The 14,974-nt window shown below is 33.8% G+C and overlaps 1 protein-coding gene and 1 pseudogene across 3 annotated transcripts in view; one reads left to right on the top strand and one right to left on the bottom strand.

Moving 5' to 3' along the window:
• DPH6 (diphthamine biosynthesis 6) overlaps positions 1-14,974 on the bottom strand; it is a 499,664-nt gene that overhangs the window by 363,716 nt on the left and 120,974 nt on the right. For all 3 annotated transcript variants that reach the window (XM_069097640.1, XM_069097641.1, XM_069097642.1), the window contains exon 4: positions 9,508-9,581. In XM_069097640.1, the coding sequence (XP_068953741.1) occupies positions 9,508-9,581 (74 nt within the window). The remainder of the gene's footprint in view (positions 1-9,507; positions 9,582-14,974) is intronic.
• LOC138168380 (putative high mobility group protein B1-like 1) lies at positions 10,613-11,214 on the top strand (annotated as a pseudogene).

The following is a 14,974-nucleotide window of genomic DNA, read 5'->3' as shown; positions in this document are numbered from 1 at the left end:
GGCTTTGAAAAACCCAGATGTGGAAACCCAGATGTTGACTGGGTATGGATGTAATGGTTGGACAGTTTGGAAATCTGTCTACTTGATCTGTTTCTGTCTTGATAATTCTGCCTGTATACTTTGAAGTTCGGGGTGCTGACCTTTTTCCCCTGAACAAGGTAAACGATATATATCTGACTGATTAAAGTAAGCTTGTTAACCCATTTTGAGTTGCTTTCCTTTAACAAAGCAGATCCAAGAACCTGTGGTAGCAGCAAACCCTGAGGATGTGCCTGGGGTGCTTGCCACTACAACATATCACTCCACACTAACTTGATTTTAAACATAATGGACTTCTTAGAATTGATGCTTTTAGACCACAAATGCTATATATAAAATGAAGCTTCTACAGAACATAAACAAATTTATCCTTAGGACTATACACTAAATTACAGATAAAATGAAACCTCTGGACAGATTATAAACATTTGTAGCAAATTTCTAAGCATAGAAAGCTAAGCGCAAGAAATTCTAGTAGCTAAGGACTACTAGTAGAACTATTAAAACTTTCTAATTAGCACAATTTATAATGTCAACAAGATTCACGACAAGGAAAAACTACTTTTCTTGCCTCAAATTGTATCTAAGTGTTTCGTGTGTAATTGCCCTGTTTTTTCAAAGACATGGAAACTGCTTGAATGAATGGATCACATATTATTTATTGATGTTTGTTTTGGCCCTTTCAAATTTCTTCACACAGTAAATGGTTGATATCTAATTGAATTAAAGAAAAGGATATCTATTTTCACATAATAAAAATATAATTATTGCTGCTTAACTATGTTTTGGTGAATGTTTAAGAATACACAACTCTGAATTAAGTTGTTATATCATTTCTATCTTTAACACCAAAAATTTGTTGTCTTGCTGATTTCCAGTCTCAAATCTTTCATTATTGTTAAATTCTATAAAAAATAACTAAAAAAAATTGACTATTCAACGCTATTATAATCACATCACCTTGTTCCTCAAATTCCTTTTTACTACATTTACATGCTTTATGTTCATTTATTTTTTTTTAAATCAACATTCCTTATCCATGTTAAAGCATACTTTGAGACGACTAGGTATAGAGGAGGACAAAAGACAGGCAATTTAGACTATATCTCTATGATTCCACATAACTAAGGGAAAAATTCAATCATTTTGTTCTTTTAAGTTTTTGATATCAACATTATTTCAAAATCATTGTAAACATCATCCTTTACATTTGGATAATGCTAAATATTATTTTATAATTTTTTTTCTAAATATTGTATAAAATCTTATCTTTACAACTACTAGCACAATTAATCAGAGTAGATAAATATCATAACACTTTTACAGATGAGGAAACTGTGCCTCAAAGAAATTAAGTGACAAATCAACAATTAAATAACTAGGAAGCAGCAAAGCTGGGAGTAATATTCAGATCTGCATCTTAATTAGGTGTTCCTTCCATTTCAATATTGACTTTTTATTTCCATTGGCTGGACCAATTTAGTAGAACAATTCTGATAATATAGAGACAGAGTCATACTGAAAAAAAAAATTAATCAAACTGATTTTCTGCCATCCTGTGGACCAAAAATTTTGTTGGCTTGGTGAATTCTAAAAATATTTCATCCATTTGGACTGGCCAAAGAGATCTTTTTTTTTTATTTGAAACCCTTTTGGCATATAATGTTACCCACCAAGTGATGAAATACAAAGAAATATGAGAATTTTATCAGTCTCTCTCAAAGTACACAGGTTGTTAAATAAATAAATTTGAAATATTTCAGCATACCTATCATTCATTCCAAAAAAGTTTTGTAAGTCTTCTGTATATAACAAAAAACATTTAAATAACATTCGAAGTATCTGTGATTTCATTGTATGCATACTCACTCCACTGATGTAGCAACTCTTTAACCCTTCTATACCTAGTCTTGAATAATTACTGTGACAAAAACCCTTCATCATCTTGTGGCAAAATGTCTGATTACAAATCTCTTTGAATTTAGTTAAAACGGTCTTCCATTTACATTCTATTTTCTCCTCTTCCTATTCTGATCTGTATCCCTGTTGAGGTGATTATGTTCCTATACCAAATTCCATGAGTATTCTTGACCCTCTTTTGAGCAACTTAGGTGAAAGTTAAAGCAACCTCTGCTTCCCCCCATTTCTTTCATGTTTATAAATAGTTCTACTTTTACAACCCAATAATGTGTACATTAATGTATAACCCTTCATCATTTTTCCCATTTTCCTTAATGTACAATTGTCTTTCTTTTTTCTTACCTCCCACCTGTACCTCTAAGAAGTTGTAGCATGTGCAGAAGCCACACCCTGGTAAAACCATCTTGGCAGATGGGCTAAACCAAGTTGAGGTTAACTGATAGGCCTCAAATCAATCAGTAGTTAGGGAGATGTCTATCCTAAGTATGTGAAGACTTCTCCTCATGGAATGGGTGAATAAGAACAATTTGTTCTACTGGCCACAAATGTGGCTGAAGCTGGTGCTGTGGAGAGCTCAGAGTTTGGTCAGATATCAAAAATGCCAAGGTCATCCACTATATCCTTGGCCATTGCTGTTTGTCTTGATTTTTGTCTTGATGCTGATTTCTTTTTTTTTTTTCCTTGACACTGATTTTTGATGATTCTATGCAAACTCTACCTCACTTAAATCTAGTTCATCTACAGGTTGAGACATCATTGGTGATGTCATAATTGACTGATGATGATGACCATGATGTCAATGGTCCTCTTTGAAAATGAAGAATGAACATCTTCAAAATATGACAAAACTATTTATTTCTTCTCTCCAGTGATGATCCCTATAATGACTTATATTAAAATTCTGAAAGAACTTTTTTTTAACCTTTTCTCCCACCCTTAAAATAGAAAAAGCTCACCCTTATAAAGCAACTTTTGACTGTTCACTTATATTTACCATTTCATTTTTCTCAACTCCCTTACTTATATTTAAATGTTCAGGGCTTTTGGTCAGAAATGTCTGAAAGTTTTCTATTCACCACAGAATCTATTTTTCTCTTCTTGAGGGTTTATATCAGTTTCACCAGGTAAGTTATTCCTGATTGTAGACCTTTATAATCTGTTCTATGCAGTATCTCATTCCATGTCCTTCACTCTTAATATTAAGTATAGGTAATAAATTTTGTGCAATCCTGATTGTGGTTCTGTGATATTTGAATTCTTTCTTTCTCACTGCTCATAGCAGCTTTTCTTTTGTCTTGAAGTTCTAAATTATGACAATGAGGTTCTTGGGAGTTTTCATTTTGGAATTTTGAGGAAACAATAGGCTGATTCTTGCTATATTCACATTACCCTCAGGTTCTGGGCAATTTTCTTTAATAATTTATTAAAATATGCTGTCCAGGTTTTTTGTTGTTGACTTTAGGTAATCTATGATTCTTATCTCTTTTATAAAAATGTATATTTTCATTTCCAAATTCTCTTCCTCTCACTGGCCCCTCCAACAACCTACTGAGAAAGCAAGTAACATGATACCCAATACATATTAAGTCAGACAAAACATATTTCCATATTAGCCATGTAGCAAAAGTAAAATCAAGAAAACTAAAGTGCAAAAAAACGTTTCAATTTCTCTCTAGAGGTGGCCAGAATTTTTCTTCATGTGTCCTTTGGAATTGTTGTGGTTCCTTACTGTGATCAGAGCAGCCAACTCTTTCACAACTCATTATCATTACAATATTGCTGTTACTATGTAAAATGTTCTCCTGGTTTTCTCATTTCACTTTATATCAGATCACATAAATCTTTCCAGGTTTTTCTGAAACCATTCTGTTCATCATTTCTTACAGCACAATATTCCATCATAATCATATACCACAACTTGTTCAGCCATTCCCCAGTTGATGTGAATCTCCAAAATTTTCAGTTCTTTGCCACCATAGTGTTATCTTTTCTCAATCTATTTTCCAGGTGAATAACTTTTTATATAAAATATATGACTTTTTTTTTTCACTTTTGACTTTGTTTTGAGAATTCTTTTTATCTCCTGGAATCATTAGTTTCTCTTTGGTCCATTCAGATTTTTAGGGAGTTTATTACTACAGTAAGGTTTTGTATCTCCTCTGATAAGTTACTGGTCATTTTTCCAAGTCTATCTATAGTTCTTATTTCCTTAATATTATCTTTTTTTTTAAAACTCCTGCCTTATTTCTTTGTTGAATTCTAATTACTCTTTTGGACAAGCTGGGATTGGTTTTAGTTTTTTTGGAGGGGGTGGAGGGGAATAATAAATGGAGCTGCTGACTGAAGGAGATTTTGAATTATTTTCCTCTGAATTTGTATCTTATCCTTGTGTAATAGCAAGCACAGAACTAGTTCACACCTTGTTTCAGCTATTGAATTAACACCTTGTTTCAGTTCAAGTTCCTTTTGAGCCTTATATCAGGTCTGTTAAGAAAAAGAATATGTGAGTCCACAAATTGTGAACCCTACAACTCGTGAACTCCTACAACAGGAAGGGGAGGAACTAATGAACACATATAAGGAGAAGCCCAGGCTAGAGACAGCAGAACTGAGAAGAGGACTCTTGAAGTAGCAAAGTCAAGAAGGAGAAAACTTGTCGTATTCTGGCACTTTGTTTATCTGCTTTGTCTGTGTTGATGTTTGTTTGTGATACTTTGTACAGAAGCCCTGAGACCTTACTGGAAGCCCTGAAAGAGGATTTTCTGGTTGTATGTTTGCACAAGTCTTGGAGGAAGGTTTTGGAGGTCCTGGGACTTTACTGATGATTTGTGCTGACCTCTTGGACCTTGTTGTGGGTCTGTGTTGTTTTCTACATTGATGATTTGTGTTGAGTTCTCAAACTTTGTTGGTGGGTCTGAGTTGATTTCACAGGCAGATAGTGAATTGATGATGGTGCTGGCAATGTGAATGAATATTACTGTGGCTCTGTCAAGCTTTGTCTTCCCAGAAACAGGAACAGTGAAGGACTTGAAATGGACTGGATACTGTCAACTTCAATATGGAACAGGAATTGGACAAAGAACTAGACAAGGTGCTGGGAGCTGCTTGCCTTTGAACCCAGGTGACAGTTGGAGCTGGGACCATGGAAGAGGAATCATGAAAGCTGAGGGCCAGTCTCAAGTCAAGCTGAAAGAAGACTTTACTTGGATTCTGTGTACTTACTGAGAAGATTATGATTTACTGTGACCTAGGGGTGGAGAACTTTGACTTTTGTACTTTGTGATGGAATTAAGGATTTTGTGATTGACTAAATGAATGTGCTTTGTTTAAAACTATGTGACCACTTTGGTGAAAACTATGTGGCCATTTTAGTGATAAGTTGTTGAGTTGTGACATGGTGAGTGCTGTATTTTGATTTTCTGTGATAAGTTGCAACATTGTGAATGCTATATTTTTATTTTCTATGAATGTTTTACTCTGATTTGTTATTGAATAAATGGAGAGCTCACTATACTATGTAATCAGAACCTTCAAAGATGTTCACAGTAGAAGTCTTCTGGAAAGCTGCTCTTACATGGCTTTATGCCTTGGTATATCATAAAAGTCTTTTTACTGTATGATGGATTACTCAATTTTGTTGCTGAGGCCTCAGGAGTTGACTCTACTCCCCTACTCTAGGGACCAAATCCAATTGAGAACTTTTCCTTTGCCCCAGTATCTTTCTTTAGGTCAGACTCTCCTTTTCCTCAGGTCAGGGTTTCAACTTATGCTTCTTCCTTCACAACAGATATCAGTTTTTCCTCCCTAGTGACCTCCAACTGCTCTCTCTGATGCAAATCTCTCCCCACTTCAAGCCATTGTTCTGAGGCTTGACTATTATCACTTGCTAACTCAATAAACTCTAATGGTTCCCAGACCTTATCAGTTCCTATAGATTCAACTGTATGTATGTAGTTGTGTGTATGTATATGTATATGTACACTTACACAGATAACTCCCAGTATTATGAATCCAGTTTCATTCTCTCCCTTGAACTCCAGTTCCAAATCAATACCTGCCTACTGGACATGTCCAAAACATAACTTACTATCTTTCCCTCTAAATCCATCCTATTTATTGTATGTACTATCAACCACACTTTGAACTGAACTAAAAAGTTTTTAAACATTATTTTTTCATTCATTGATTTGAAGGTTATTCTCAGAATTGCTAACAGTGAATAAACAACTTCATGATTTAAAAACAAACACCAGTTACTGAAGGTGACTTCACCATTTTAAATAATGTTTAATCATTTATGGAACATTAAGGATAAATTTTGGGGTTTTTTTGGGTCATGTCAAAATGTTTATCCCATTCTGCAGCTCTAGTGTTCTAAAGCCTTTCTGTAAGAAGGAAACTGGCATTTGTTAAGCACCTACTCTTTGCCAGGCATTTTACAAATATGATCTCAATTGATCCCCACAACTCTAGTGTATAAATGCTATTATTATCATCACCGTTTTAGAGTTGAATAAACTTCGACAAACAAAGGTTAAGTGATTGCCCAGGATGAAGCAGCCAGAAAACATCTGAGGCTTGATTGGAACTGTAGTCTTTCTGATTCTAGGACAGCTATATGGCACAGTAGATAGAGTGCCAGGCCTGGAGTCAGGAAGACTCATCTTTCTGAGTACAAATATGACCTCAGACACCTGGTTGTGTGACCTTGGGCAAGTCACTTCACCCTGTTTGGTTCAGTTTTCTCATCTGTAAAACAAGTTGGAGAAGAAAATGATAAACTACTCCAAACCCCAAATGAGGTCACAAAGAGTCAAACACAACTGAAATGTCTGAACAACAACTTTTTGGCTCCAAAAAGGAATTTTTAAAGCAGTAGTCTAAGTCATAGATAAGTTAAAAATAAAGAGTAATTTCAACAATATGGCAATTGTCTAAATAAATATAAAACAACAAAAGTTAAAATATTAGCTTTTATACTATATTTTTAAATAGTTTGCAATTTTTATACAGAATATAGACTCTTCATTCTGCTAATTAAATGTCTTAATGTCTTAATATAAAGTGCTCTTAAAAAATTTCTTTTTAACTTTATGGAATAAAACAAGCATTTCCATAACATAGTACAATAAAAAAGATGACTGAAACCACAAATCTATTATGTACAACTTGCTATTCCTTTTAAATACACAACAAAGCTACCACGTAAATTTCTTGTCCCCTGTTTTATTTTTTTCCTCTCCCCCCCTATAATAATGCTCTCTGCAGGTGATGTTCATTCCCAAATGCTTGGCTAGGGCCTACCGTAATAACTGAGATAAATATTTACAATAAATTCTCCTGTTGGTTTCATAGCTTGCCAACTTTCAGAACAACATTTTTGATGTCCAGGCATATTAACCACTATGGACATTTGTTTAGCATTCTCTCAACATTTGACAAACACTTGGAAAAAAGGGATGATATTTCCATATTTAATTGTGTATATGACTATGTATTCTGAATGAATTAGCTGGATCAGAGTCCATTTTGTACTGTGAATTTTGACATATTCCATTTTCCTTTTAAATATTTCATCTTTCAAAATACTATATAGAAAGGGTACATATGTAATATGTAAGTATATGTATATATATTTTAATAAAAATACCAAATAATCTTTTCTATGTTTTTTTGCTCATGTAATAATTTTTTTTGAGTTTATTTTTGGAGGGGGAAGGCAGGGCAATTGGGGTTAAGTGATTTGCCCATGGTCACATGGCTAGTGTTAAGTGTATGAGATTGGATTTGAACTCAGGTCCTCCTGACTCCTTGGTCCATGATTTATTGACTGCGCCACCTAGCCACCCCCTCATGTAATAAAATTTCTAAAAGAAAAGCTAATTTTGATTCATGTATGTATCCATTTTTAATTCTTAGTTTAAGCTCTACCAAAAAAATACTAGCAATTCCTTTTCTAAACAGTAAATAATACTGGGCTCTTCATATTCTTTTATGTGAATATGTACAATGTAGTTCTAAAAACAATACATTTTCCTAAAATAGTTGTAGTAATTTACATAATAATAAGAGAAGCATTATCCTCTAATGAGCTGGTCTTAGAATCAGGAGGACCTTAGTTCAAGTCCTGCCTCTCCTCTACTCTAGTTTTGTGACCTTGTGCAAGTCCCAGAACCTCCCAATGCTCCAGACAACCCTAATCTACAAGTTAATGAGGAGTCACAAATCTGCATTGGTTAAGTGAGTCTGCATACCAAAAATTCCCTGCACAAATGAAATCACAGAACAAGAATAACAGTAAAAACAAATTTCACACACACACATATATACATATATACCAAGAACTTTTCTTGCACTTACCCTTCCAGGCAGATCATCTAAATATTAATGGGAATATTTTACAGATGAGGAAGCTAGGATCTACAAAGGATTACCTAGGTTCTCACATATAATAAGCAGCAGAAATTCATACCTAGGCCTTTTACTCAAAAAACAGTTAACATTTCCCAGCCACAATGGCTCCCACTTGAAAAGGAAAAATACCTTAGCCAGTCATTTGGTTGAGTTGAAACAATCTGCTATCATAGAAGGAATATTGGTCTTGAAGACAGGAAGATTTGTATTCAAATTCTACTCTTCTACTTAACAGCATGTGACATTGGACAGATCATTCAACCTCTGTGTGTAGCTTTTTCCTTATCTGCAAAATGGGACTAGAAATACTTGAATTACCTATTGCATAGTATTTTACAAGGAATAAATGAGAAAATTGTACTACATGTTTCAAGTGTACCCTAAATCAGCCCAACCTCCCTTAACATGTTAAGTTAATGTGTCTGTTGACAGAATGTCAAAAATATGATTTTACTTTTTCCCCAAAAAGAAAATGACTAAAACAATTGAATTTATCGGTTATTTTGCAAAATATTGACTGCCAATGTGCTCTAAAATTATAGAAGAACTATAATCTATTAACATGAAGGTCTAAATATGCCTCTTCTCTACCCCCAAATTTGACAAACTTATAAATAGGAAGGTAATTGTGTGTGTGAATGTATATGTAGCTTTGCATCTGTAACAGTAAGGTATGTATGTATATGAATTTCTGTAACTCACAGTACATGCATATATGTGTATGTGTATGTATCTTCTTTAAAATACTGGCTATTCTGCATCCGCCCATCCCCCATTATCCCTTGATATTGTGACAGGGAATGATGTATTAAGTAGGCATCAACACACAAAATTAATTTAATGGGAAATTTAAGAGTTTTTACTTATTTAAAATTTTTCTACCTTAAATTTTTTTATTATACAAAATTCATTTTTCCTAGAAGGTTAGGGTGCTTTTGATGAATGATTCATGGGTAAAAATTACAGAGTGTTACTTTGGTTTCTTACTAGAGTCACTATATAAATCTAAAGCCTAAGAGCATGAGGAATACAACATTTATTTAGTGAATGGCTACAAATACAAACTTTCTTTGGTTCATATAAGTCCTCAAAATACACACTTTAAACTGATCTATCAAATCAATATTTTCTTACACATTTTCCACTCGAACTCGTTGATAATCAGAAAGAATGGCCCCAACAGATACACCATCTATTTCTTCTTTTTCCTAAAAAAAAAAAAAAATTATATTAAGATAAATCATTATATGGTCCTGAATAATAAACTGGGAAATAGAAAAATATTATGCTTCTTTGAGGTAATTAAATGTAGACATAATAAAATATTCATCTATGAAAGGGGATGGAAAAATGTGCTAGAAATGAAAAAAAAATTTTAATGTTTAAATGGCAAGTAACAAGAGTCCATTTTGCATGGAAAATGCATAGAATAAAGAGATACTTGAAAAAGACTCATATAACATAATTTGAAGATTCAGTGATGCTTCACGGAAATTATAAGAAGCATTCTATTTTTATTAATTTTTTATTAATATTGTCTTAGATTAATAACTTTTTGTTTGTTTTTAAATAAAGCAACACTTGCGATCTCACAGCCATTGCAGAACACTGAGTTACACAGAGACAGTGCTGGGGCAAGTAAAAGCCAGAAGCGCACTGGGCTACTCTGTGAGGTGCTGTAGCAGCAAGCACCCCAGCGTCCCTAGGGTCGCTGCCAACACAGGTTCTTAGATCTGCTTTGATAAAGGAAAGCAACTCAAAATGGGTTAACAAGCTTACTTTAATCAGTCAAATATGTATCGGTTACCTAGTTCAGGGGAAAAAGGTCAGCACCCTGAACTTCAGAATATACAGACAGAATTATGAAGTCAGAGAAACAGATCAAGTAGACAGATTTCAAACTGTCCAACCATTACATCCATACCAAATCAAGATCTGGGTTTCAACATCTGGGTTTTTCAAAGCCGAGGTGGGGCTTTCAACAACGGCTTCCCAGAATCCAGATCAAATCACAGAACACTTCTCAAAGTGAGCCCTAAAACAAAGCTACAGATCAGGGCTTATATAACCTTCTCCTGGCTCAGAGAATGTAACAACCTTATTGACTCACTGGCCAATCAAGAAGTATCTACTGAAAAACAAGCCTCCCACCCCAGGCTCCAGGTGCACTTTAGCCTAGGGGCAGGGAAGATCTTTAAATTTACATTCCCATTACAGGTGCTAAGGGAAAGCAATCAAAATGGGCAAAGAGCTGAGAGAGAAAACGTCTTCATATGCTTTCTTTGTGCAAGTCTGAGGAGATGAACACAAGAAGAATCACCGAGATGCTTCTGACAACTTCTCAGAATTTTCTAAAAAAATGCTCAGGTAAGAACCTGGAAGACAATGACTGCTAAAGAGAAAGGAAAATTTGAGGACATGGCAAAAGTTGATAAGGTTTATTATGAAAGAGAAATGAAAACATATATACCACCTAAAGGAGAAACAAAAAAGTTTAAGGATCCCAATACACTCAAGGGGCCTCATTTGGCATTTTTCTTATTCTGTTATCAGTATCATCCAATTCTATTGGAGATGTGACAAAAAAATTTTTTTTGGAGAAATGTGGAATAATACTGCTGAAGATGAAGAAGCACCTTATGAAAAGAAGGCAGCTAATCTGAAGGAAAAAAATATGAAAAAGATATTGCTGCATACTGGTTTAAAGGAAAACCTGAAGTCAGTAAAAAGGGAGGAGTTGTCAAGGCTGAGAAGAACAAGAAAAAGAAGGAAGAGGAGGAAGATAAAGAAAACAAGAAGGATGAAGAAAATGATGATGAAGATGATGATAACAATGAATAAGTTGGTTCTAGAGCAGTTTTTTCCTTGTCTATAAAGCATTTAACCCCCTTATATACAACTCACTCCTTTTAAAGAAAAAAAAAAAGAAATGTAAGGCTGTGTAAGATTTGTTTTTTAAGTGACTTTTTTTGTATAGTTAACACACTACCAAATGTGTCTTTAGATATCCCTGTCCTTTTGTGGTATTTTCTTTTTGTTTTTTTTATTTTTTGGAGGGCAATTGGGGTTAAGTGACTTGCCCAAGGTCACATGACTAGTTTTATTTGTGTGTTAAGTGTTTGAGTTCGGATTTGAACTCAGGTCCTCCTAACTCCAGGGCTGGTGCTCTATTCATTGTGCCACCTAGCTGCCCCTTTTTGTGGTATTTTCAATAGCCACTAACCTTGCCTGGTATGGTATGGGGGTTGTAAAATGGCATGGAAATTTAAAGCAGGTTATCGTTGGTGCACAGCACAAATTAGTTATATATGGAACTGTAGTTCATTTTCATGTTCAGTTGTCTTTGATGCAGCATATGAAATAATTGTTGTTCTGTTAACTGAATACTGCTCTGTAACTGCAAAAAAAAGAGTTGCAGCTGTTTTGTTGACATTCTGAATGCTTTTAAGTAAACAATTTTTTTTATTAGAAAAAAATAAAGCATCAATTTGGGTGGATAAAGAAATATGATGGGCACTATTTGTCTGAATTTTATAAAAAATTTTATATGGTAGGAAGGATTTTTTTTATATTTGGGAAGAAGAAATGAGAAAGATAACATCATGGATAACAAATTAGCTGACATATAGAAAGTGATGAGTTATTGTCAATAGAGCTACAACTGAATACATATCTTGGATGACTCCATGGGGACTGGAACTCGCATGTTCAATATATTTGATAACAACCTGAAGCAGAATGTAAATTCAGCAATGATCAAAGTTGCAGATGATACCAAACTAGAAGGGATTTTTTTTTTAAGGTAAAGGAAAATCAATCAAATAAATAGATGGATATGGACAACTTGGGAATCTGGTAGAACTAGTCTGAGATGAGATTTAATGTAAGGAACTGTTAAGATAATATACTTAGAAAAGAGTAATATGCAAGCCAGGAAAAAAGTAGGGCATATTATCTAAAAAATAGTTATGAAGAAAGTGACTAGGGGGTAATTATGGATAACAAAATGAATAAGAATTCACTGTACAAGAGTAGCTCCCAAAAAGTCATCCCCCAAAAAGTTAATTCTTTCCTGGGGATATGTTTATAGAAAAAAATTACTTTAGAATAAATATTATTAATACTCTGACCCATCCAAATATGGGAACATGATACTGAGTTCATTAAAAACAAAAATAAAAATAATAATTGGCACAAAAAAGGCTTAAAGAAATTAAAGTAAGTAGTCAGATATACCGCCAGAATTTCTGATGTCCAAAGTGTTATAGTCATTTTAAAGGTTCCTTTCCAAAAGGGTAGAAAAATGTCCGTCTAAACCACACAGGGATAAGTAAATAACTACTTCTAGCAAATTAGTTGTAGGAAAAAAGCTGTGATTTTGAACCTTTTTTTGTTTCCGTTTGTGTTTCATCAAAGTGATTATATTACAAGAGTTTAACGACTATCTAGTTAAAAGGTAAAATAAAATATTGCATATAATGTTGAGCAGGGAATAAAACTGAAATGGCCAAGTTTAGCTAAAGTATGTGAATGTGCTCAGTTAACTAAAGGGACTGTACAGATATAGCTATTAGTAGATGTATAGCAGTACACAATATTATTTTCATTACTTTAATACAGTAACAAGGAAATAGAAAACATAACCAAGTCTTAAAATATACTCTCTAGAAAACAAAGTTATAAGTCATAAATGATTTTTTCTAATATAAACATATCTACTGAAAAATGAAAGTAAATAGACTGATTTTGATGAGACAATTATTAAACTATACTTCAAATTATGCTGTTAAACTGCATATCATTTGTGGGGAGCAGAAAGCCAATAAAGTACTTCACAAAGGAAAATAAAATGGGTTGAGATGCCAGATAAGGCAATAAAATTCTTATATCTTTATAATTTTACATATCTCTATGCTTCATATCCTCCCAAATTTGGTATACAACACAACTTTTAATAAACTTAAGACTTTAGAACCAGTTATCTCATTAAGTAGGTTACTCTATAACAGGATAGAAAACTTGTCCATGTCTTCTCATTCTGTGTTATTCTAATCCATTCCGTCCATCCCCAACCCTCAATCCTTCACAGAAGATCTAACTAATACATTGGCAACATTCCTCTAGGACAATCATTCTTAACCTTGGTTGTGTGTTATGGACCCCTTTGGCAGTGGCTGGTTAAGTTGACTGGCTCCTTCTAAGAACAATGTTTTTGAGTGCACATAATAAAATGTACAAGATCACAGAGGAAATGATATTGAAATAGTTATCAAAACATTTTTCAAAACAAATATATAATTCCCATTTAAAGAATCTCTGCTCTATAGCTATTACCTTTCTGTGGGTACGAGCATTGGACTTAACTCATCCAAAAATAATTTCTCACTCCTGTTACATAACCTGTCTACTTTTCTGATAATATGGTTGGCAGAAAGAAGATACCTTTTATGCCAATTTCTGTGCCAAATTCATCTTTCTAAATGTTATTCTTAATTTCTCATAAAATATTTGGGACTGAGATGTTAGAGTCTAAATATAATTGGGTTATTCTACTATGAATAAGCAGAAGCAAATAACATTTTAAGAACTGGTAAGTTAGGGATTTTCTTTTATGAGTTTGAGTAGTTTAAAATTGGAAATACTTGATCAATTTCTCCTATTCATTTTAATTCCTGCTTTTGACAGCAAATTCTTCTTTAAATGAGTGATTTGCTGATATCTTAATATCCACACTAGAGAGGAAAACAGGAGAAAGCCCATGAATAAGACATACTAATGAGATTAAAGGATATTCTTCATTGGTAGAATATGGAGTGTAGAGAAAGGACAGTGCTGATGTCCTACAAATCTGCTATCCGAATTGGGATAAAGGTATAGCATCTCTCTAAAATATAATTTCTAATATTTACTCTCCTATGTAAGTACCATTCCTTTGTCATAGAGTACATATTAGGAATGGTCCCTCCTTTTCAAGGGTTCTAGGAAGAAGGGAGGGAAGAAAATGTTTTCTATTACCTCTGCTTCCAGAGCTACACTTTGGAATCTTGAAGATAGTTATCATCTGAGGAAAGGAGACAAAAGGATTGAAATGCTCCCTCATCTACTTAAGACTGACTAACAAGGGAGATATTAAGAATCTCATCTCTAAGGCACAGTACTATGGGGCCAGGTTGACATTTATTTATGAAGGTTTAATTGGAAAAGAAGGATCTTTTTGGCTAGTTGGAGGGGTTACAGGAAAAGAAAGCTAGAAGCAATAAAACTACAAAGATACATAGGATAGCATCCAATTAGTATGGTCCTGAATCTTTCTAAGGATTTCTTCCTTTAAATTGCCTTGTCAATGCCAAGAGGATAGTCTCAAGAGGTCCTCTCAAGTAAGAATCAGAGACCTCTGATGGAAGTTCTTTTAACTTTTTCCCTTAGGATTTTACATATGCTAACTCATAGTCTATAAAGGTGGGGCAAGGAATAAACTTTCAATACACAAAGTCCTACCCAAGGGAAGAAGACATTAATTATTAATACATCTGTGTGCATATGTATGTGTGTACATTTTCTAGCAAGCAATACCAATTAATTTACATTTCCCAGAAGAAGG

This window comes from Petaurus breviceps, unplaced genomic scaffold (assembly GCF_028583685.1).
Source record: "Petaurus breviceps papuanus isolate PSGF00001 unplaced genomic scaffold, PetGlider_PUasm1.0 37, whole genome shotgun sequence".
NCBI lineage: Eukaryota > Metazoa > Chordata > Mammalia > Diprotodontia > Petauridae > Petaurus > Petaurus breviceps.
This window is presented reverse-complemented; position numbering and strand designations above follow the sequence as displayed.